Consider the following 24830-nt stretch of genomic DNA (forward strand, 5'->3'; position numbering starts at 1 on the left):
TCGTCATGCTGTGCTGTCAGCCATCCAGAGGACAGCTGCCACCGAGAGAACAACTGAGACTCCTGATCACCGACTGCGGAACCTGCACTCAGCCAGTGTATGGTCGACTCACCCAGTCCCGCCCGGTCTACAGAGCACATTACCCCAGCACCGCAGCCCCATACATCTGGGCAAGTGCCCAACGGACAGAGGACTCCCTCCCTCACGCCAAAGCCAAGGTCGAACATCTGCTCAACCAACTGGAGAAAGTGACTGCCACGCAATCAGGACTCCTAAGCACCAACCACCGATCCGAACGGTTCCTGGGAGCGTTCCTCGGAGCCGTAGCTGCCGCCAGAACTCTTTTTAACATTGGTATGTCCAGTGTCAACGCAGCGAACCAGACGGTGAACTCAATGAAACCGCTGTTTAATATCTTCCAGAAAGACTTTGCCCAGACTCCGCTGTTTACAGCACTAACGACAGACATGCTGTGGGAGGTTAGCTCCTCCACTGACAGCCTAGCCACAGGTGCAATCCCACCGTACCTGAAACTCTTAAGCCTTGTGCGAACTGTGCTGGCTTCCAGCATCACCACGCCAGCTGACCCTTTTCAAACACACCTTGCTTACTCGCTGGGTTGCGCCACCCCACTTCACGTCAACCCCGAGCAGAGAGAAGTGGGTTTTCTCCTAAACCTACCCATCATCGAGTCAAACCAAACCTCCAGGCTCAAAGACATTGTCAACAGCGGGTCCTGGAAAAGCAGGACCCAGTTCAAGATATGCACTCCAGACGCGGTGGCCTACCCCGACAGCGACACCCTGCTGTACCCGGCCCCAAACCTGCACGGGTGCACCTTGACCAAAGACTTTCACTATCTCTGCCCTAGCAAGCCCTTCCTCAGAGACAACACTGAAGGAATCTGCGAGTTGCAACCCCTGGTCAGCCACACACGCTGCCCTGCTGAAGCTAAGCCTCGCACACAAGTCACAGAAACACAAGCAAAGATTGTAGGTGAACGATGGCTGGCTAACACACCTGCGCACCCAGCCACTGTCACTCACGAACAGCATGATACAACCAGCCGTGTCAACCTGCTCAACCCGAGTATGCCGACTCAAGTACTGACAGGTGCCATCTCACACCTCGGTAACCTGTCATGGTACCATCTTCCGAGCAAAGAGTACCAGACAGCACTGGAACTCCCATCCTTTAAGAACTACAACGTCACCCTAGATCCAGAAGGAGATCTCTGGTTTGAGAAAAGGGGGTCCCAACTCACGAACATTGCTCCTGTCAACACAGCCCTCCAAGCATGGGCAACCGCCCAGCCTGAATACCTCACCTGTGTCCAAACCTGGACCGCAGCGGATACTGTCGTATCTTTCCAAGGTCACCGACCACGCACTGACACTCGTCTTGGCCTTCACCCTGTGCCAGACTCAACGAGATGTGAAAATCCACAGCCAAGCTCACAAAGCCGTGTCGGCGGTTTCTCACAGAACCCCACACCATCGACCACCTCAACCTCATGTGGGCTGAGCCATCAGTCTAGCAAACCACCTGTCATCCATTGTGCTAAGTTGTTGTTCGATGAAGTCCATCCTCTGACTTAATCGAACAAAAAGGGGGATATGTAGCAACATTGACATCCGGACAGGTGCTTATCAAATTTAGTGAATCGTGATTTCTTGCAAACACTTCATTCGTTGTGTGAACAAACAAGAGGTCTCTGTCTCTTTCTCCATTACACACACACAAAGAGACACGTAACACGACACCCCAAAAATTCCAAGGAACACACGTGACAGAACACCCACGTCTCCAGAGAGATACGCACACACACACAAGAGACTTTTCTTCAAACGAATCATATTTAAAACATTACCAAATGTATTATGTGTTGCCATTTATATGTCACGACAGTTTTGGGATTTAATGTAAGTTTTAAGGTGTATTAATCAAAATCTAAATGCTTCTAATCTGTATATCTTATGTAACTTCGTTATCATATAATCCAACCTGAATGTGTTTGATACCATTTTAAATCTTGAGACCTAACGGAGTTGAATCTCGATAATAGACTGCAATGATATGATTATTACTAGATGAATCCTTTTTAGTCATAGAAATGACTAAGGCAAAGCCCTGTCATAAACTACACAGACTGGGGTCTTCTGGCAGGACAAAGAAGATTCTCCCGCTCCCAGATCACTGAAGGTGATTGGACAACGCGCCGAACGAAGGAGTGACCCATACAGTCTTTAAAGGAAAGAGCAAAGCTCTTTCTGCTCTCTCTGCTCTCGCGTCCTGCCTTCGTCTGCTCATCATGTGAAATCTTCGGACCTGAACTCCTTCAGGAGTTCCCTCCTTTTATTTGCTTTATCTCAGTCTTTTGTTTAATTTTCAAATTCCACTGTGTTCGTTTCCACCTACGAGTCAAACGAACGAAGCCTGAATTCCTTCAGCAACTTCCCTTCCAAAGAGGCGCCTTCTTCGAAACTCCCGCGAACAGCTTGCTCTGGCAACAAGCACGCGCGCCTCAGCACGAGCGCGCGCACTCTGCTCCGAGAACACGTGCAGGCTGGACACAGCTCGTGCACACAAACGAACCTTTTGCAAGTATATCAAACTCTAACGAGTTTTAATGTTTTAAGGTGTTTCGATTGATGGCTCTCTCAATGGTCTGTGATTTTAGCTGTTCTATGGCCACTCGTGACCATTCTCTCTCTCTCTCTCTCTCTCTCTACAACCTCCACGCGTGCGTCGGCACGGCGCGCCCCTCCTCAGAAATCTCTCTCTCTCAACTTCTCTCTCTTATCCGCTATTCGTGTCTTGTATTGTTTACTGTAAATTATGTACATAGATATAATCGGTGTATAATCAATATGTGTAATCCGTTATATTCTGTAGTTTGCATTTATTAAAACAATATATTCAAGACTGTGTCTGTGAAAAAAACGCTTGTAAAACCACAAACGTCAATGAGATTAAAAGATCCAAGAGCTGCCAGAGCTCTTATTATTTACTAGTTTTAATTTTATAAACACAGGAAAATTAATGTTCACGGCCAGAAAATTAATGTTTCTTGGAGGTTATAAGGAGATAGCTTTACTGAGAGGTTGATGGGTGATCTTTGATGGTTTTTGCAGGACAAACACCTATTTGATCATTACATGAATTTCCCTTAAAGGTTATCTCATAATCGAAATTAAATAAGATTATTGATATCTGAATGAGGAATTATAAGACGTTGTGATCAATTATTCATATATTCGTATAATCTAGACATTTTCAATTTCGATAATTTAATGTAAAGTAATATGCAGAATATTAATCATATTCATGATTAGTTATTAAAATTCCCTATAGATCATTTGAGCTAATTAATACGGACCAAGAGTCCGAGGCATATAGATTACACATCCCACCCAAAACGCAGTCGACGCTGAACATTAATATTTCAAGCCCATAAAAGAAAAGCTTTGTGAAAAGCCAGTGCTAATCTAAACCCACAGCTAATCGCTGGCCTCCTTATCTGGCTTATTTATGAAAAGTCATCAATATGTTGATCCTATTTGCACAGCGTGAAGAGTGATAAATGACACTAAATTCATGAATAGCAAAAAAATAAAAAGGATGTCAAATTTATTCGCCACTCACTCTGCGTGGGCAGTGAACTCATCAAGTGGGCGATTGGCGATGTCACGGCTGTGCATAATGTCATGAACATGCAATAAATAAATGAAAAATCAAAACTCACGTATGGTACAGATTCCAAAGTGTCCGTGTTGACAATAATTGGGGCAGGACTTGCCTGTGAAAAGAAAGGGAGGGAGAGAGATGGATGGAGAGGAAAACAGAAAGAGAGAGATAAAGATCAGAGTGGATTGGATGCGTGAACTGGCCTAGTTTTTAAGGGATACATCAGAGCATGATGGGAACCGCTGAGCTCACAGATGCCATGATGAAGAACTCAACTTCAAAACAACAGTCGGCAGCAACACCCCACAGTAAATGGAACACAACATATTTACATACACACACACACACAGATCGATTAGATGAATGATGAAAAATAAAACATGGCATAATTTTGCATGTGATCATGAGGGGGACATTTTTTATGACATGAATGTTGAAATTGTTTATGTTTCTCTCTCTTTCTCTCTGGTGCTGTTTAGATAATTTCTGATGACCACACAGTCAACGAATCTCTCCCACACAGCACTGAGACCAGAAATCTTAGTGGGTGGACCTCTATTCTGTGCCTTTTCTCTAATTTCATTGACTGTTGTGAAGTGTAACCCCGTCATTAGCCTTTATTAGAAAAGATTTGCTCATTTTACACAGCTGCACAATTCACTGTACAATAGCGATATCTGCACACACAGTTAGGCTAATTTACCTTAATAGTGATGTCTGTGGCCCTGGAGGCAGGAATAAATCATGTGAATTACTGCAGACCACAAAACCGAACAAATATTTTGTTTTACTTTATTTAAAGGAACAAAAACGCACAAAAAGTATTCTCATCACTTTATAACATAAAGGTTGAACTACTGTAGTCACATGGAGTATTTTAACGATGTTTTACCACCTTTCTGGGCCTTAAGAGTTGCAATGACGTTGCTGTCAATGGAGGGTCAGAAAGCTCTCAGATTTCATTAAAAATATCTTCATTTGTGTCCTGAAGATGAGCGAAGGTCTTATGGGTTTGGAACGACATGAGGGAGTAATTAATGACAGAATTTTCATTTTTGGGTGAACTATCCCTTTAAGAAATATGATGATACTGTATGCAGATATGATTATGCATTTTTTTTTATTTCCAAACTATTACTATTTGAATGTACAATCAATTCGGGTGGACCAGTGCTACGTTTGCACTTATACGACCCCATCCATGCTTCCATACACAAACAAATACACACTGATGTTAATATCTTAAATGTGAACATTAACAGCTTAAATATATGAATAAAATAAAAAAATCACTTAAAAGGCTTAATCCCAGTTACTACTAGGTAAACCGCAGGACAACTTTCATTTAGACAAATGTCCTCATGAAGTGTAATGGCTGCTAAGTGATAATCCAAAGTATTACTCTGAATATGATGTCAGATACCACTTCTTCCAGAATGAGTCCGATACCCATTCTTTTATTTTTAGTACTTGCCGATACCGAGTACTGATACCGGTTTTGTAATTTAATATTGTGCAGAGAAACCAAAAGAATGAATCAAATTAGTTGGCTGAGCAAATAGATATTTCCTTCAGTTATTTTCATTCCTAATTACGTCTGTTAAAATGTATTGTAGGAGCTACTGTTACTTTCACTGTTCATATTATTGCTCTATCATATTTTGTTACATTTTGTTACATGTTCTTTTCAACTGTTTACATTCACTTAAGACATAACCAACAAGGTTTCACAAGGACACTTGCCTATACGGGCGTTTTGACTTAATTTTGTGTGAATTTGTCTTCATGAAAGAGAACTCGTTTAATAGGCTATTCGCGCACTATCTGTGAGGCAGCATTCTGGGCGCACGCGTCGGATGTTTGCCAACAGAAAACTTATTGAAAACATCATGTGATTACTGTTTCTTGGATATTCCCATATCAGAGCAAACTACAAACTTTCCAGTGATGACTGTGAAAAATGGATGTGCGCTTGACAAGCTTGTGCCGCTGCGTGCTCAAAACACGTTTTGTACAAATATTTCATTTGTTTACCAGTCTATTAATTCGATACATTTACTTCACAGACATCCTTCGCTAATATATCCATTTTGCTCTCTGTTTGCTCTGTTGTCACCAGTGTTTCTTTGTCACAAGCCGTGTTCTGTACATGCAGAGTGGTTTCGCAGGATCCCAAATGTCAACTATTACTCAGTATATTGCCATTTAAATGCTTGGAGTAAGTAAGATTTAGTATGCATGTATTTACTGATTTATTATTATTAGAAAACATATTTGATTATGAAAATGAATCCTTTTATTCGGCAAGGATGATTTAAATAAATAAAAAAGTTACAGTAAAGCAATTTATAATGTTACAAAATATTTTTCAAAAACAGTGCTGTTATTTTATACTGTCTATGCATAATAAAATCTTGATAAAAAGTATCACAGTTTCCACAAAAATATTAAGTAGCACAACCGTTTTCAACATTGATAATAATAGTACATTCTTGAGCAGCAAATCAGCATATTAGAATGATTTCTGAAGGATCATGTGAGACTGAAGACTTGAGAAATGATGCTGAAAATTCAGCTTTGCCAACACAGGAATTACCGTAATTACATTTTTACAGTCATTTTAAATTGTAATAGTACTTCACATTTCTCTTACTGTATTTTTGATCAAATAAATGCAGCCTTGGTGAGCATAAAAGACTTCTTTCAAACATATTAAAAATATTGAAAAATCTAAAACTGTCTAGTGAAATCTGCATTTGAATTCCATCGTGACTTGATTCTGACACACATTTTCTCATTCTTTCACTAATAGGGGGAGGGGAGCGGGGATCAACGTCCTTCAACTGAGCACTTTAAATAGAATATGAGTTCAACAAAAGCTAATACTGCATATCTGAAAAGCTAATAATGCATATCTGATTATGTCATATGATTGTCATATGATTTGCCTGCATGACTGAATCTTTTTTTTTCTTTGTTCTTTTCTTTTACAGTTTTTTTTTTTTTTAATTTAATGACAAAGTTACTGAGGAATGAGTGGAGGACACGTTTCTGGAAGCAGTCAAACCTGCATCATTTACATTAGTCCTACAGTTCAACATGTCTAATTGAAGTTAAATGTCAAACACACTTCACAACTTTCCATTATTCTATGCTACACAAAAGCCATTTGTAAGTCGAAGCAAGTAAACACACTAGCACTATGACACTCAAAACATCGCTCTGTGGTTGGAAAATCCCAACCAGCCCATCACAGCAACACTTGCTCAACCAATGGCTTGAGTTTGGGGTGGGGCTATCTGTTTTTCTGACCAATTGAAGATTTTCCTGTGCTTTAGGAAACCTGATTGAAAACAGTCATTATTTTTGTAATTCTGTTTGTCACCAATAGAGGCACACCACCTTTAACAATAATGAAAGGTGGGCTAGCACACTCCACAAACTCATTCAGCTGGAGGTTTATCACAGACACATTAGCATTCAGAGATGGCCTACTACACAAATCCCCAGGGAGATACAGCCGGCCTGTAGCGGCGACTAAAGATCGATCGACAGCAAAGATTGAGGCTGTCCCTGCTTACTGCGCACTGACTCTAATTACATTAATACATCTCCCGCTTTGAGAGCTACAGCCTCAATCACACCGGGACCGGAGAACCAGAGAGATGTGTTGGAAAGCACACAACAGAGAGGAAAAACCTCATTAAAAGCTTGAGCTTTACCACTGAGGTTTGAGACACAAAGTCAGCTCGAGTTCACACTAAACAATGTGTTTGTTTTTGTAAAGCATGGCATATAATAATCGGAAAATATTTCTTTCTTTCTTTTTTTAAATGGAAATGTTTATTGAACCTTAAAAAAAGTATGATTTCTTAAAAAAATCTAGCATACAAAGTTTGCATTATTTTATTTTGTTGATTATTGGGTTTGATACATCAGGCTTTTATGGCTCATGCAGTATGATATAGGGAAAATATCAAGCTCACATCCGGGGAGGAAAAAAACATCTCAGAGGACCCAAATAAGCAAAAATACCCTTCGGCAGTTGCTGAAATTTATATGACCAAACAGATGAAGATGAAGATGAAAATCTGAAAGCTTATAATGTAAATGGCATATAAATATCAGTTGTCACTCTATGGCTTTCAAAAATGTCTTAAGATGATGTTTAAATGCTTAATTTTAAGGCTTTTAGCAGGTTTTTCAGCAAAGTTCTGATCATGTTAATAATTTAGAAGCCTCAAATATGACACAATAGGTTTAATAGGGTTAAGAAGATCCCACATTTTGTCAAGGCAGGATCAACAACAGAAATGTGCCATCTACTGTAGCTGGAGATATTATCTACTGATGAGGTCCATCACGGCATAGTAGACAAACATTAAAGAGATTAAAAGATAATTGCAGCGTTATCTCAAAATATGACAGTTTAACGGTCGGAAATAAAAAAGCAAACAGAACGTAAATGAGCAAAAGCTAGGTTTAATATCTCCCTGGATGACAAAGAGCAATATTGGCCAATTTCAGAAAGTGAGTCATAAAGAGGCCGTCCCCAGAGACACATACACGCAGAAAGATGACTCCAATTTTCAACTAGGATGACATTGCTAAACTACTAGTCATAAGCGTGAAGATAGCTTTTGCATTTTGCAGATTTAAGTTAATATTAAATGATCTTGAATATTATGTTGATAATTCTGAGCTCTGCAATGCCAAATCCCAATTTTAATTCAAACCCATCATTGTTAAAACATTACATGCTCCTGCTAGGTGGTACAATAAATAAACATGACTGCATTCATCAATATGCAAATTATATGCAGATTTATTTTAGATTAACACCAGACATCAAGTTCAGCACTCTGTCTGACAGTATAATATTAACTCTATGGATGTGGGTGTCTATGAACTTTTCTACAGAGATAAATATAAAAACAGCACATCCGGAAATTAATTTGGGTACCTTGGCTTGAATAATTAATGCTGAAGATCAAAGACAAAATCAAGAATCGCTGAGTCATTCTGTCTTTATGAGGCTTTGCTGTATTTGATGACCTCATACTGAAACTGAATGTGGCTCGGAGTAATTAAAGGTTATCCGATGGTGTTATAAGTTATCTGTTCTTTCCACCTAAACACAGTCACTTAGTTGAACATCAAATAGGACCGAAAATGGCAATGCTTTATCAGAAGTGTTGTGCATGCAAAATTGCTCTTTGAGGAATAGAGAATGAGGTCATGACAGCTAACTGTGATACAGAGTCTTCTATATGGAAGTTTCCCAAATCATTGAGTGAATTTATTTGCGCACGCATCTTTATCGGCAACAGGGGCAGTGGGTTGCTGGACTAACGTGTCTCATGTCAATAGTGCTAATGTAGACTAGACTGTGGGAAGCTGACGAGAGTAAAGACGGTGAAAAGGGACCAGTGCTAAATGTACACAGGCAACATCTACTCTCGATGTAAATGCGTACTAGCACTTAGTTAAAACCCTGGCCGGGCGAAACAGACAGATTTGAATAAATCTTAGTAGAAAAAGCTTTTCAATGTGCACACAGACTCTTTGTTGATGTGTTCATTAATTCACTCACAATCGCTGGAAGTGGATGCTGCCTGTTTCAAGCATTATCCGTGTGTAAGTGCTCGCAAACACATGGATACAGAGCACGACCGGCCTCTTTCAGCCAGCGCTCACGTGGCCCAGCCCAGCACAAGAGGTGAGGGCGTTACATAATCAGCTTCACACACAGCTCTCAATAAACATTAGGGGATAAAAAATGATTTGTGTGTTAAAAATGCGACAGCATGTTATAGAATGAAACAGCATATCATAGAATATCATGATGTTTTTAAGGCTAAAGATGCAAGAAATAGATAATATGCGGTGTCTGAAGTGTGTGTGTGTGTGTGTGTGTGTGTGTGTGTGTGTGTGTGTGTGTGTGTGTGTGTGTGTATGACGTAGGGCAGACCAGCTTTGCAGTGTTTGGTAAAGAGAGCACGAACACAAACATCTTATGGGCTTATTGTGGAGCCAAACTGGGGCAGACTTTCTGCTTTAAGCATCTTCGTGCCTCTGCAGAGTTGGGGAAAAGTCTCGGTACACAGAAGTGTCTGTTTTCAGCGTATCAGCATTTTAGGGCAGGTAACACAAGATCAAGAAAGTGCTCGGGTTGAAACTCAGTTTATGCCACTTTATGTAACTTAAAACAATACGTCAGACTTCTCGAATACTTTTTTCAGCTAGTGTGAGTGTTTTGAGAAGTGTTTAACACGTTGTGTGCTGCACTGTAAAAAATGTGGCTGCGATTAGTTAAAATTTGTTGAGATAACTTAAATATCCAACTTAACCAAACTAAACTAAAGTTAACTAAACTTAATATTTTAAGTCAAGCTTGAACACATACTTTTTAAAGTTGAAACAATGTTGGATTTTAAGTTGTGCTAAATAATCGCAGCAATTTTTTTTTACAGTGTGTGGCACATTGCAAATGTTTATGAGATCCAGACCACTGATCAGAAAGCCATATCGCCTCAAAAATGTGTGTGAAGTGCATTGCTACTCAGGCAAAACATGAGTAATACAGCGTGACGTACCTAGGGACCCCATCAACACTGAGGTTAATTGTGTGTTAATATAAGCAAAATGGAATAATTACGGTTGTCCTTATGAGTGATACCAATTCACCTTAGATGTTAAAATTGTACCTTGGTGAATAAAATACCAAGAGGGATGAATGTAAACTTCAATTAAACTACTCTTCAGACATTCCTAATTTGATTTACGATATATCAAATTACCAAATGAAAAATACCCTTTAGTGAAACAAAGAAACCAGTCATGAGCATTTAAAAATATAACTGCATGAAGATTAATTACTACAGTATGCTGACCATTTTGCTCTTAGAAAACTGTTTAACAGAAATGGGTATTTGCATACCGCAGAAGAGCAAACAACTGCAAATTAATCCAACTAGTAATTGTTTTTTTGCTTAACCAAACGTCAGGATGACGATAAAAAATGATTGGTATGCAGATGTGTTATGTGCTGCTCAGAGAGGTCCCGCAAAGGCGTTCAGACACTCTGCTCTTGTCCCACTTTACCACTCTCAATAATTCAGGCCACAGAAACTATACATAGTGCTACCACACAGTCAATAATGCACAAGAAGAAAAAAAGTCAACAACAACAGCCTTAAAAGAGCTGAAAACCACACAGACACCAACTCAAAGAAGCATCCACGAGCAGCAGACATGGGACCCCGTATAAACACCAATACAACAGGGTTTTTATTTTAATGCTTACATTTTTATTTATAACTACTTTACTAAATAAAAAAAATAATAGTAATAATACCATTCATCAATTTGGGGTCATTTTTAAAGACATTATTAATATTTTTATTCAGCAAGGATGAAATTGATCAAAAAGACATGTATAGACAAGTATGATGTTACAACTTCTATTTCATGTAAATTATTTCTACTCATCACAGAATCCGAAAGAAACAAAAAATGTCCACAACAATATTAAGCAGCACATTCACAACTGTTTTTAACATTAATAATGATGAGAAATGAATCCGCATATAAGAATGTTTTCTGAAGTATCATGACACTGAAGACGAGTAATGATGCAGAAAATTCAGCTTTGCCATCACATGAATAAATTACATTTTTAAAAGTATTGGTTAAAAGTGTCTATTGGTGACTTTCTGAACGGAAAACGACCAGAGAGAGATCTAGCCATGTCCAGTCAACAGTTTGAGCTGAAAGGTGATTGAAAACCACTCTCAGCTTGCACACACAACGTCCCCTAAGCCCTATACATCACACCGGACTGCCAGAGAGGAGAAGAGTGGAGGTGTTTTCATGTAGAGACCGGTGGTGGAAGCAAAGCCACATGGTCATTTCTCTCTAACCTTTCTGTGTCTGCCATCACATTATCAATCACCAGACCAATCTCCATATTTAAGTGTTAAAATGCATCTAAATTGGTAGCATCATCCTCTTCAGCTCTAGTACTGAGAAATGGGTCAAAACAAATGTAATGAGGATCTTACAATCAGCAGGCAGAACAATCCTGCTGCTTATGTACTGTATATTAAGGTTTTGAGACAAAACACAAAATAAGTGTCACATGCACTGAATAACTTTAAATTGAACGCAGGAAGTACCACATGAGAGCTCCACTTTTGCTTAAGATAGTCCTGGGGTTTAAACACAAATCAGTACTGCAAGAGGAGAGAGCACACGCGCGCACACACACAAACACACACACACACACACACACACTAAGACAATCCATAGACAATGACTTTTATACTGTAAAAACTGCATATTCTATCCCCTAACCCTCCCCATCATCACACATTTTCAAAAAACATCACTTAGAATGATTTATAAGCCGTTTTACTCATGGGGACAAAAACAATTTCCCCACAAGGTCAAAAATTGCTGGTATTACTATCCTTATTCGATCCCCATGACGTAAGAAATACCAGACACACACACACACACACACACACACACACACACACACACACACACGGTCTTCAGACTGCAGCGTCCAGCTGTGTTTGTGCACTGATGGGGTGTGATGCATTGGCCTGATTTGGGTTTTTAGCTGGATCTTTCTCTCTCATGCACAAACAGATTACTTCATCATCACCGCTCTAGTATTTGTGATATGAGAGCCATGTTGTGTATAACAGCTCATGCGATAAAAAAATGATTTCAGCACACGCAACAAGAACAAGAAGCAGATCAGAACAGGGGCTCCAGGGGTAATACGCAGTTATAGAAGAGAACACACCTCCTTACGGCTACAGCAACATATACAACAGTCATTGATAAAGACCACTTGATAACCAAATATTCAATAACCACCTGCATTCAAAACCAGAATATTATCTGTCCAGCTGGCATTTAAAACAGTTTTCAAACATACAAATTCAATGGGTTTCCACTCTTGGTTAATAGCGGAATACATTTCCATGACTTTTCCAGTTGTTTGTCATTACTGGATCTTTTTTACTGGAATTTTTTTTATTTATTGTTTTTGACCAAGGCTGCATTTATTTGATCAAAAATAACAATCAAAACAGGAATATTGGCAAAAATGATTCAAGTTTATAATTACTGTTTTTATTTTACTATATTATAAAATGTAATTTATTCCTGTGACAGCAAAGCTGAAATTTTAAGTTTTTATAGCTTCAGTGTCACGATCCTTCAGAAATAATTATAATATGCTGATTTGTGGTGTTCAAGAAACATTTAGGCCTATTATTATTATTAATGTTGAAAACAGATGTGCTGCTTAATAAATTTGTGGAAACCGTGAAACGTTATTTGATTAATAAAAAGTTCAAAAGAACAGCATTTATTAGAAATAGAATTCTTTAGTAGCATTATAAATGCATTTACTGTAACTTTTGATGAAATTAATGCATCCTTGCTGAATAAAAGTATTAATTTCTCCAAAAAAATCATACTGACCGTACTCAATTTTCTTAGTTTCCGTAACTTTTTCAGTCCCAAAGAACACAATTTTACGAGTGGGTTTTCAAGCCCTTAACAACTTAAATCAACCCAACTTCATTCACTTTTCTCACTATTACTTCAAGTCCTCATATCAGATTACCCATAATGCACCTGTCCCCTCACATTCCTGTTCCCTAGCCCAGATGTCACCGGTTACCTGGTACGGCTCGTGCCAGTTGTGAGGATGGCAGCCGCACTCGGTCCACAGATCGCAGCTCCCCCCTTTGGCTTGCAGCACGCCGCGGCTGGGACTCCTCCAGGAGCTCTCGGAGCGCGAAGCCGTGAGTTTGGCCCTCTGACGGGGCAGAGTGGACATGGACGGGGAGGATGAGGGCTGGTAGTTGTATCCATGCTGTGGTTCATGCTGCCAGCTGCAAGAGCAGGGCACCTCGCCCCCTCCGCGATCTCCCACGCGCCCGTGCATCTCCACACAGCAGCTCTGCTGCTTGCTCAGGTAAGCTGTCATCCCCAATGTGCGCTCCTCTCCTCCTCTTGCCCTGTGTCTTTCACCTCCCTGTCTCTCCATTTGTATCCCGGTGCAGGCGGCAGCAGCAGAGGACGCAGCTGTGGTGAGCAGCACTCCTCTGGGCGGTATCTGAGCAGTGTGCTCTTGACAGTGAGAGAGCTAGTGAGAGGGCTCTGTGTGTGTGTGTGTGTGTGTGTGTGTGTGCGTCAGAGAGAGAGAGAGGGAGAGAGAAAGCTGGCTACTTGTAGACACTAGGCATGTTTTAGTTAGGAAGACGTCGAGAAGGAGCACAAGAGGGAATAAGAGAAGAAAGAGAGGTAGACGAGTGCGTTTGTGTGTGTATGTGAGGAAGCTCTTTGTCAATTGATGATTTGACTGGCGGTGTGTCTTGACAGCATCTCTGCTCAAGGCAGAAGCAATCAAACCCTGAACAGCTGGGGACCCAACCCCCCCCCCCAATCAGACAGACGGATGTCTTACTGACAGCTGCACTTTTTCAACATGATAAAATCATTCAAATGATCTCTTGCAGCAAGCTCAAAGTACACGAAAAGCTCGCAGCTACTCCAGAGATATAAGCCACATAGCCCGAAGGAAGACAGAAATGTATAAACAGTACAAATTGAACTAATAAGTGTTCTAAATCCTCCTTAGCATTTGAAAAAAATCACTGTAACACAGTGGTTTAATGCTTTTAATAAAGCGGCGGCGGCAATGGCAAATAAGATACAACAAACCCAATGTTCAATAAATTGTTACATATATATTTAATAACCAGACAATAATACAGTTGATTAACCTAACTCTTTGCTTTTCCAGGTTGCCAAGCAATGAAGCAAACTTTAATGGCCCTGTCCCAAATGGCACACTTGATGAGGAGTTGTGGTCATGTGGCCTTTGCTTATACATCAGTGATGTCGACAAGACCATAGTGTGTCTCATTTGTCACTTCAGTCTCAGAAGGGCCCTCACAAGCATCACCTTTGTTCCCGCAATGCAGAGTTTCTCTGAGCCTGGACTGGTGCAGACTTCACAAAGGAATATTACCTAACAGAGTATGCAGCAAAGTATGGACTAATTAACTAAACTGAATTAAAGAGAATTTAACTGATAAGTTTAAGTTTTTACAAAATAAACACATAAATAAAATTGTGTGTGCTAATAACTATATATACACACATACACACACACACACACACACACACACACACACACACACACACACATAATATATATATATATAATTTATAATTATTAATAATTTAATAATAAAATGAGCTTTTTTTCCAACAACAACTTGATAAAAATGCATTTCAAATTTGTGAATGATAATAATAAATCTTATATATATGTATATACATACATGTTGTAGTTGTTGTTTTTTTAACTAAAAAGCTGTTAGCAACAACTTCAGTGGCAAAAACTGCATTTTAAATATTTACAAATAATAAATTAATAAACTTATATGCAACCTGTGTAGTAGGCATTTCAAACGAGAGGATAATTAATGCAGCAGATTGGCCGTTTTTTGCATTTTAAGAGTGTAATAAACAAAAGTAAAGGATATTTTGTAATCCATAATTCAGCAGCAGAAACACAAAACTGCAAGGAACAGCGGAGCTACAGCCTGTAGCCTGTGGATCACTGAGCCTCATTAATTCAATAAGATTTCTATTTATAACCAACCTAGTCACATTTAATCAAAACAAGGGGCTTTATGCTCAGCAACTGATGCTTAACTGCTTAAGTTAAACCATCCAGCTACATCAGAATCAATCCCAGTGTGCTACACTGACTGTCCGCTCAACCAGTGTGCATTATCCCCACCTACTGGCCACTAGCACACGGTACAGCTCAGTCAAAAATATGATATATTGCTTAATATTAAATATTGCTGAATATTTGTTTAGGATTCAGTATTTAGCGTTGTGGTTATTCATTCTGATTTAGTAATCCTCCCTCACATAGTGTCTCCCAGCTGGCAGTCAGCTTAGATTAAAATTAATAAAACATACTGAAGGTTGATGATGAAGGCTTTAGCGATTAGTTCAGAGTGTGTGGTTGTGTATGCATTCTAAGTGTCTAAATGCCAGTTAATCATACAGTATTTCGCATAATTAACAATCTCTGTGGAACATTCAATTTATCTGAACCTACAATTAAGCAGGTTTCTCTCCGCCCACATTCCAATTAAATTCTTGTGACATTTTATATCCCACCTGCAGGGCACACAAACAGCATCAAGCTCTACTAATGGGTTTGAACAGAATGTGAATGTAACGAGGTGCTTTGACAAAAAAACAAGAAAGGAAAGGAAATGCCTCCCAAACTCACGCTGATTTGTTATGCGTTTATTTTTTTGATGGTAGTAAAGCAATGCCATCAAAAATGTCTGTCATTTTAAAACCTTTTTACTTCGCATAGAAAAGAGTGGTCAGGATGTGCTTCACAAATCTTTAGTATTCTCAGAAAGAAAGTCATATGGGTTGTAAATATTTTTTTTAGCTGAGCTAGGATATCATTTAACTCCAAATTCATGACTAAAGATTTTTGAAAAATATCCTGGCCACTTTTTCCTAACAGAGAAAGACAAAAGGTTTTAAAATAATAGAAATGTGCTACAAATTAAGCAGTCCATACGACTGAAAATGTCAGTCATTATTCACTGAAAACCTCCACTGCAGTCAAATATGACGCATCAATCAGACTTGAATCATTATTTGAAATAATGACCAAAACCAAAAAAATAAGAAATTTTCACAAAATTGTATCAAAACAGCAACAAAAAAAAGTAAAGTAAAAATGAAAAGTAAAAATGTATTTCTGACATGATAACCAGATGCCATTGACATGGAATATGATGACAACAATGCAACCGTATAAAGAAATAAACAAAAAAATTTAACTATCATTCCATTCATAACAAAGCCAATTGTAATTTTTGCTGTTGCATTTTGTGTCATGAAAATGTTAGAACAGAATTATAATGCATGAATAATGTATATTTGAAATGTGTGAGCGAAGTCAGTTAAAAAGTAGCTAAAGCATCCAGTGGGAAAATGTCAGCCATTTTCAATTCCCAAATGAAAGTGTTGTGCGTTTTCCATCACACTTTTAACATGATGACAAACACCACTTTTCACTGTCATTGCTTGAAATCATGACAACCTCAGGATGTGTGTGTGTGTGTGTGCCATGTGTCAATGACAAATGCTAGTCATGGGTGCCAGCAAGCTGTGATACCACATCATCGAGATAAACCCTTGTATAATACTGTTGAAAATGTCATAAGATGCTGTCAAATTAATTTTCCCACCTTTCACCAGACAGACCATCAAATGACAGGTGGTCAGCCCTGACATTCACACACGTCACAGTGCCCACTCAAGCAGCTTTACTCACGAGGGTGAGAGAACATGACACCTATGTGGATGCCTTTCCCCACACACTACACTGCTCACTCACATAACGGCATACAATTATCAAAAGGGTCCAAAAAGGCTGATGTTGTTGATTATATGGTAATAAATTAGATTTATTTATATGTAAAATACACTTTATATACAGTACTATGTACTATTAGATAATTATACGTTGACAATTTGTTGCAATTTATTTACGGTAATTTAATAATTGTAATATATTATTAATTTAGTATTAACAAAAATATTTAAAATGATTATAATTATAAAATATTTTTTTTTTAAATGTTATTTATTTAGGTTATGATAGTATAAATATGTTGCAGTTTTTCTACCTTCATATTTCTAACAAACCTGAAAAAAAGCTTTCATATATGTTTTTGCGTCTGTGTCCAAGATAAAAGTAAAAGTCATTAGATGATGCACGAATCACAACAGATGTTTTATTTAGTTGACATTTGAATGTCTTGGATTTGAATGCTGCATGTCACTTACATCAGCGAGGTTGAGACTATCGTTCTAACAAACCAATTCAAAACACAATGTTGCAGTTCTTATTGTAAAAAAATATATCATCAAAATGGCAAGTATTCCCATTTTAGCATTTACTCACCAAAGCCATTTTGCCAGTTTTGACTTGCATTTGGCAAATGTTCATTTTGGACACAGTGTACTCGTGAATTTAGGGAGCAGGAGCTGTTCTAGAAGGCACAATGAATGACGAAATATTTTGCTCTATAATTCACACCACAGGCGCTGGGAGTGTCTGGGATCAGGGTTCTAATTAAAAGCCCCTCTCTCTTGCAGCTCTTAATAGAAGTGAAGTACTCGGGCTACCCGAATCTTAATTCTCACAGGAACTGAGAGACTCTCTTCTCTACGTTCCCCTCTCGAACAGTATTTTCCACTGCTCTCAGTAATCAACCCTCCGCTTCTTCATGCTATTCCAAAACTGTAAATACACACACACACACGCACGCACACACACTTATGACGTGTCAAGAACTCCCACTCTTCAGAACCGGCAAGATCCCCACACAAAAGTCGAACCCACGTTGCAGTTTACGTAAGCAGCTGATTGGTCCTGTCAATGAATGTGTGACAGGTCATTTATTGCTTCAGTGAAAGCCATGATGGTCCAGAGCCCATCTCTCCCTCACCTCAAAAAGAGGATGACCATATGCTGAGAAAGTCTATGCACAGTCTGACATGCACATGTTGGACCTTTCAGTTCGTCCTTATAGGCTGGTTGGGGGGTGGGGGAGAAGAGCTTCCGGAACAATAATTGGCTTTACAGAATACCAGGGAACATTTATCTATTATAAAAGAGTGTATTAAGTTATTATATTACCATAGTAGGATGGTATGGTGTTAATATGAAAAAAAAATCAGGCCTGAACAATCTCAGTTTGCGAAGTCATGCCAAACTAAACTAAACTAAGCTAAGCTAAATTAAACTAAACTAAATATCACATGGTCCAAGGCAAAACAATGTTCATGGTTTCTAGCTGTCCCTTGTGTGCTGTTGTTGTAATTCACATTTACCACCACAAGGTGGGGCTTGTGGTTAGAATTTGAGATTGGACATGAGGCAACAAAATCAGTCTTGGCCCTTAAGATTGTTTCTGGCACTTTAAAAGTTGTACACACAGTGATTTCACATTTTGTAAAAAAACAAACAAAAAAAACAAATTTTTCCACCGTGTACGAAGGACACGTACTGTAGTACTGTAGCTCGAACAAGTACTGTAGCTCTGCTGAAAGCTTTTTTCTGAGTGTCTACTTCAGGTGAAAAGTGAACGATTTTTACTCACTGGCAAAGTAATGTGGCAGGATCCGCAAATAAAATGGTTGTACAGCCCCTCTGTCTGAGAACTGAGAGTGAGCAATGATGGTACAGTCATTTGCTAGTGGAGCACATGCTCAGTTCGTGCCCATTAAAGGCAATGAGAGCTACAGAGAGTGCGCAAGTTTACTTTACTGGTTTCAACTTAGCTCAGCAGTTATCGTAAAGTTTGACAGAGTCTGACAGTCATCAACTGAAGTGACAAACTTTGGTCGGTGTTTAACACATGCTAATAACTAGGAGCTCAGGAGGCGTATAATATACTGTATACACAGCATGCAAAAATATTCAGTTACCGGTAAATAGTACATTTTTGGCCAAACCTTCAGTGGAAAATAAATAACGGTAACACTTAAAAATAAGGTTCCATTAGTTAACATCAACTTTAGTTAACATGAATTAGGAATGAACAAGACTTCAACAATATATATTTATCTGAATTAATGTTAATTTCAAAATGTACTAATACATTATTAGAATAAAAAGATGTGTTTGTTAACATTAGTTAATGCACTGTGAACACAACTGATAGTTTATTAACTAATATTAACAAAGATGAATAAATACTGTAACAAATATGTTGTTCATTGTTAGTTAATACAATAACTATGTTAACTAATGCAACCTTATTGTAAAGTGTTACCGAAGTAATTATAAAGAGCATCTGAACAGAGCTTTTGGTGTACCAGCTTGAAGGAGAGCTAAAGGCTGCTAAAATAACCATCTGCGCTTAAACTGCTGACCTGGCCTCGGATTTACCAACCGCACCACTTCACTGAATTATGGAATAAGAAGTCCTGGAAGTTATGAGGACTTCCTCCTGGGTTTTGCTAATTGGATTTTGGAGGAGTGCATGGAACCCAGGAGCAGAGGGCGATCTTAAAAAAAGGAAAGTTAAACAGAGGAGTGACTATAATTTAATATAAGGGGCAGAGAGGTTAGCTCTGCAGATAGAGGATAGGGAAGCAGTGCCAACACTTACTTTGGGGAAAGAGCTTTTTGTTGGATCCCAAAAGAGATTCCCTGAACCCAGCCCATGGCCACTGCATGAAGCACCACCAACACCATAATAATCACCATTAGTGTTCACTAAAATACAGTTTCAGCTCCTTAGAGACCGTCAACCCTCAATGGCATGTTCCTTTTCCCCAGGGCCTTAATGTCCTTATATCCTTTCCATCGTGACAATTTATACCTTAACCACACTTTAGCTATATCTACTACCGGTAATCTTTGTTTTCTAAAGAAAATGCAGGTCTTTGCTTGTGCAGTATACTCACCACCACAACTGCTGCAATACAGTTGAAAAAATAAGAGGTTCTTAGCGTGTAACTATGTAGTTGCTAGGATGTTACTTAATGGCCCAAGTCTCTATTATATTCTGGTCTCTATATAGCTAGGTCCTTTCCTCTTTTTTTTTTTTGCCAATTGTATTGTCTTCGAAAAATAATAGCACACCAATTTGCGAGAGTGGTAAGATTGATGCTTGCAAATCCAGCCTAACATACATAAACCTAAAGCCTAACATATAAACCTCTCACAGTGTCTATTCTGCATAGCACTGGCTCCAGGCTCCACATCCAACCTTAAATTGTTTTAACACCCCTGGCGTCCTTTTAAAGACAGAAGACAGCTCTTACATTGATTAGTTTCATTAGTCTCTTTTCCACTGGAATATGTTTCTGAGTGCTGGCAGCGTCTGTGAGTGATGTTTCAAAGGCTAATGCACGGAACGCTTCTGGTCGAGAGCCAGGCCTGTGTAATCAACTTCAGAAATTATGAAACCAGTTCAATGGTTCAATAAAATTGGGAGGGAGGCTAAATCCACCAGAGAAAGTGAGTGAGAGAGCTAAAAATGGTATTATCTAACAAAAGCAAAAATGCGGTTAAAAGGACCTATGGAAAATTGTAAACAATTATTCCTCTTAAGTGGTCTGGTTAAAAAAAAACATACTGGCTATTGTCTGGGAGACACTATCTACAAGATTCTGTTATGGGATAACATGCTGGTTTACTTGATGGTTAAACCGAATAAATAGCTGCTAACCTGACTGCAACTCCTTCTGTGTCTCTTTAGAAGTCTCTCAGCCAAACTTTGCTTCCATTTACAGATGGTGACGAGAGACGGCCACTTCATCGGCCCCAGATCAGGAGCCTTGCTCTTCAGGGCCTCCATGCTGAGCCGTTTGTGAAGCGGTCGTAAGGATTCGACTCGAGGAGGGGCGAGAAGGTTGGGCGCGCTTCCTCGGTGGAACTTCTCCCGAAAAAGGCCATTATTCACCAGCATGTAGCTCATGGCGGATGGCAGTTCGCCCAGCAAAGCTGGACAATGTGAAAACTTCCACAAAAGCCTCTGTCAAATCAATGGACAGCTTCGCAACAAGGTCACCCTAACACTGATACAATGTACATATCCGCAGCCCAGTGGAGCCAAGCCACAATAAAATGGACTTTTCAGCGCTGGTGGCTAATAAACAAACAAATCCATTGATTCTTTAGAAAACCGAAAGTCGGTCAAATATCAGAAGCCAAATCCAGCGGCTTTGGGTGTGTAGAGGACGGTTAGAACTCCAGGCTCAGACAGGCGCGTTAACTCCCGAACAAATCATTGTGCCGCTCGGAAAGACAGCAGCGGTCCTAGAAGTCTGTTCATCCTTGGATGAGTATCTCCTTCCATCGGGGGAACGGCGTATGTGAGTAGAATGTCTGAGATGGAGATTTCTGGCGGTGGCCTGTGCTACGGTAGGCTAGGCTAACCGAGGCTTAGTTGTACTTTTTTCAGGGTGTGGTAGGGAGAAAAAAAAGTGCACAGAGAGTGACAAAAAATTCAATAAATCAGGGGGGTGATGGGGCGGCCGAGGAGAGGTAGATGAGATGAGATTAGCAACGGGCAGAGCTGAGATGCAAATCACGTGGGGATATAATTAAAGCCTAGGGGAACATCACTCCAGTGAGTGGCCACCACCAGATTACAGCCAATCAATAATGGAGCCGACAAACACATAAACGCGAGCGCTGGCACACACATTCATACGCAGAGATGGTTATCAGGCTCAGACACGAGCCAAACTTAAATTCACCACACTGGGAACGCCACAGCAGGCTTAAACGCGAGTTACAGGATGTTGAGCGTGAAAGGAAAATTAAACGTGCAAAGCGCAAAAACAGCAATTAACCATGTCCTGGGCTCCATGCTGCCAAATCAGACAAAGGGGGGATGATGGGAAATCCCAGAATAGACAGGCTAAATGTGTTATCTCTTTGATTACAGCTCTAAACGTCACTAAACGGCAACAAGCGGATAATCAGGATCGCAGAGGAAACGGTCTGACGGCTGCCTGATCATTATAGCAGTTGCAGCCTGGTCTTGAAGAAATGCAATGCAATATACAGTACATGATTCAATCAAAGGATGTGTCTGCGCTGCATAGAAATCTAAATAGTAGCATGAATATAGACGATTTATAAGTGGTTATTTAACTTTCATTTCCCAGGAATTATTATTTTTTGTTTTATCAAAACTAACTTAGTTTCTTTATATGAAAATCACAATTTGAAAAGGTTTTAGTGTTTTATTTTTGTCCCGGATCCAGATTTTCAAAACTCATAATATTTTTTTTATTATTATTATTACGTTTTTGTGGAATGTTAACATTAACATTAATGAGTGACAAACAATTTTCAGTATATGAAATATGCATTTTTCAAAAATTTAAAAACTGTAAATCAGGATAACTTTCACCACCCTGTGATTTGCATCACAGAATGACATTGAACATTATAAATGCAGTCAAAATTTTCATTTATAAAAAACAAAACTACAAATCTTGTAATTGTATAGATATAAATACACTACTGTGTGAAGTTTTGCGGTCGGTAAGGTATTGAGCTTACAAAGTCTGAATTTATAAAAAAATAAAATAAAAAAAAAGACAATGAAAAAAATCCTATTTTAAAATGCAATTTATTCTTGTGATGTGAAGGTAAGAGTGTGAAAAGTGTTGTGCTATTAGAGGGTTTATTCACAGGGCCAAAAGTGCATATCGTATAGAAAAACCCTTACATATGACCATTTTTTTTCTAATGCTTTGTTGCTTTTCATTTTACAGTTGCGTCAGATGCTCCCATGGTATTTTTTTGACGTCTAAGTTGCAGGCGTTAAAGCTTTGTGCTGTCTGCGTTTCAGTGTTAAAATTGGCGTTTGTGATGAATTAAAAAGAAAAGGGTTTGCTTGGAGATAGCCAGGGTTTGATTTGGTCAAAACTGCTCTGCTCACATTCATTGTGTGGTGTAGGATTATCCAACCGCTGGTCAGCTATAGATAAGACAGCCCTGTCTCACTGTGTCTTTCTGTCTCTCTTTTCCCCATGGGGTGGGTGGATAAAGTTGAGGCAAGGATGAGGAACATGAGTCGGGGTTGCCTCGTGACTACAATACACAAAGACATAGAAAGAAAAGCAGACCCCTTAAACAAGGCACTTTAGAAGTGGGCCAGCGCTCATCTCAAGAAGCCATCCTTACCCATCTCTCTCCGCTCATGTTTATATCCACCCTGCTCAGGGTATCAACAGTATGACATTTTGAAATCCATAACTCAAACCCCCCCACCCCCTCTGTTATCTGCTGCCGAGAGCTCCATCTATTATACATAGGTTTTAACCTGCACATCTTGTAAAGCTTCCCGGAGAGATACAGACAGTGGGAGAACTTAAAAAGGGGCATGAAGTGATAGAAGAAAAAATCTAATATAAATATTATTGTGTATGAGAGACAAAGGTGGGGAAAAAAATGAATATAGAGTTTGAAATAGAAGACATGCTGCTGTCTAAGCACAGACATATACCAGCACATGAAAAATATGTTTGTTTTTTGCCTGGCGATGAACTAATGATCCATATGCATTACAAATTTCAGGGTAATTAATCAAAATACAGAACTCTGACTGCAGAGCAATGATCAAGGTACCTGCTCAGAATACATCTAAGGCCATCAAAAGATCTTTGAACATCATAAGGGATACTAGTCTTTTGATTTAAATTGTTGTGGACAATCATTTGAGTGGGCAAATTGATGCTGCCTAATTGAGCACATTTTTGAGAAACAATACAAAAATAAATAAATGAAACATTTAAAAAAAAATACATTAAAAAAATTAGCAAAATAAAATAAAAAGGAAATCATTCAAATGAATTAATTAAAATAGCACAATGATGAACTTAGATTATACAATTATAAAAGATTATTTCACAGTTATGTGAAGGGTGTAATTTCTGTGGGACTAACATCACCAAATGAAACTGCAAAAATAACAGTTTTCAAACATGTTCACTCTCCCCATTTCCAATTGGATGGACAAACATAATGAGTTCTCAAACTTACACCGCTGGATGAGCCAATGTTGCTCATTTGTGCCAGTATGCGATGCACTTTTTTTTTTATAGCACCACAAAGTAACAGTTTCTACATTTGTTCAAGGAAATCAGCCTATGAATGGTTCACTTATAGATGTTTCTGCATATTAACCTGCACAGAGAAAATATTTAACAATTACACACTTTTAAGCAGGTATTCAGCAGGCTGACGTTACCGTTTGATTTTGAAAATGAACTAAAAAGCTATTGTACATGTCTGCTATTATCCAGGACTTTTAAAACCTTTACAATGATCTGATCTCAAGACCAGAGGCAGGAAAAGAATGCTTACATCTGGGTTCTTTCCAGGTAATGATGCACTGCTCTCTCTCTCTCTCTCTCTCTCACACACACACACACACACACACACACACACACACACACACACTTCTTCAGATCTTTAAAGCAGTGGAGCAACTAATGAGATCTTTTTTTACCACTAAGTACATCGC

The 24830-nt window shown here is 39.0% G+C and overlaps 1 protein-coding gene across 13 annotated transcripts in view; it reads right to left on the bottom strand.

Moving 5' to 3' along the window:
* The window catches only part of dlg2 (discs, large homolog 2), a gene marked incomplete at its 5' end in the record, with an annotated part of 218398 nt that overhangs the window by 83318 nt on the left and 110250 nt on the right, over nucleotides 1-24830 (bottom strand). For 9 of the 13 annotated variants that reach the window (XM_079600651.1, XM_079600644.1, XM_079600652.1 and 6 more), the window contains one exon: nucleotides 3746-3799. In XM_079600651.1, coding sequence (XP_079456777.1) covers nucleotides 3746-3799 — 54 coding nt within the window. Of the gene's footprint in view, nucleotides 1-3745; nucleotides 3800-13390; nucleotides 13846-21014; nucleotides 21159-24830 lie in introns of those variants that run through there. The other 4 variants (XM_079600646.1, XM_079600645.1, XM_079600656.1 and 1 more) reach the window with 4 other exon arrangements.

Source organism: Phoxinus phoxinus (assembly GCF_949152265.1).
Source record: "Phoxinus phoxinus genome assembly, chromosome: 23".
Taxonomy (NCBI): Eukaryota; Metazoa; Chordata; class Actinopteri; order Cypriniformes; family Leuciscidae; genus Phoxinus; species Phoxinus phoxinus.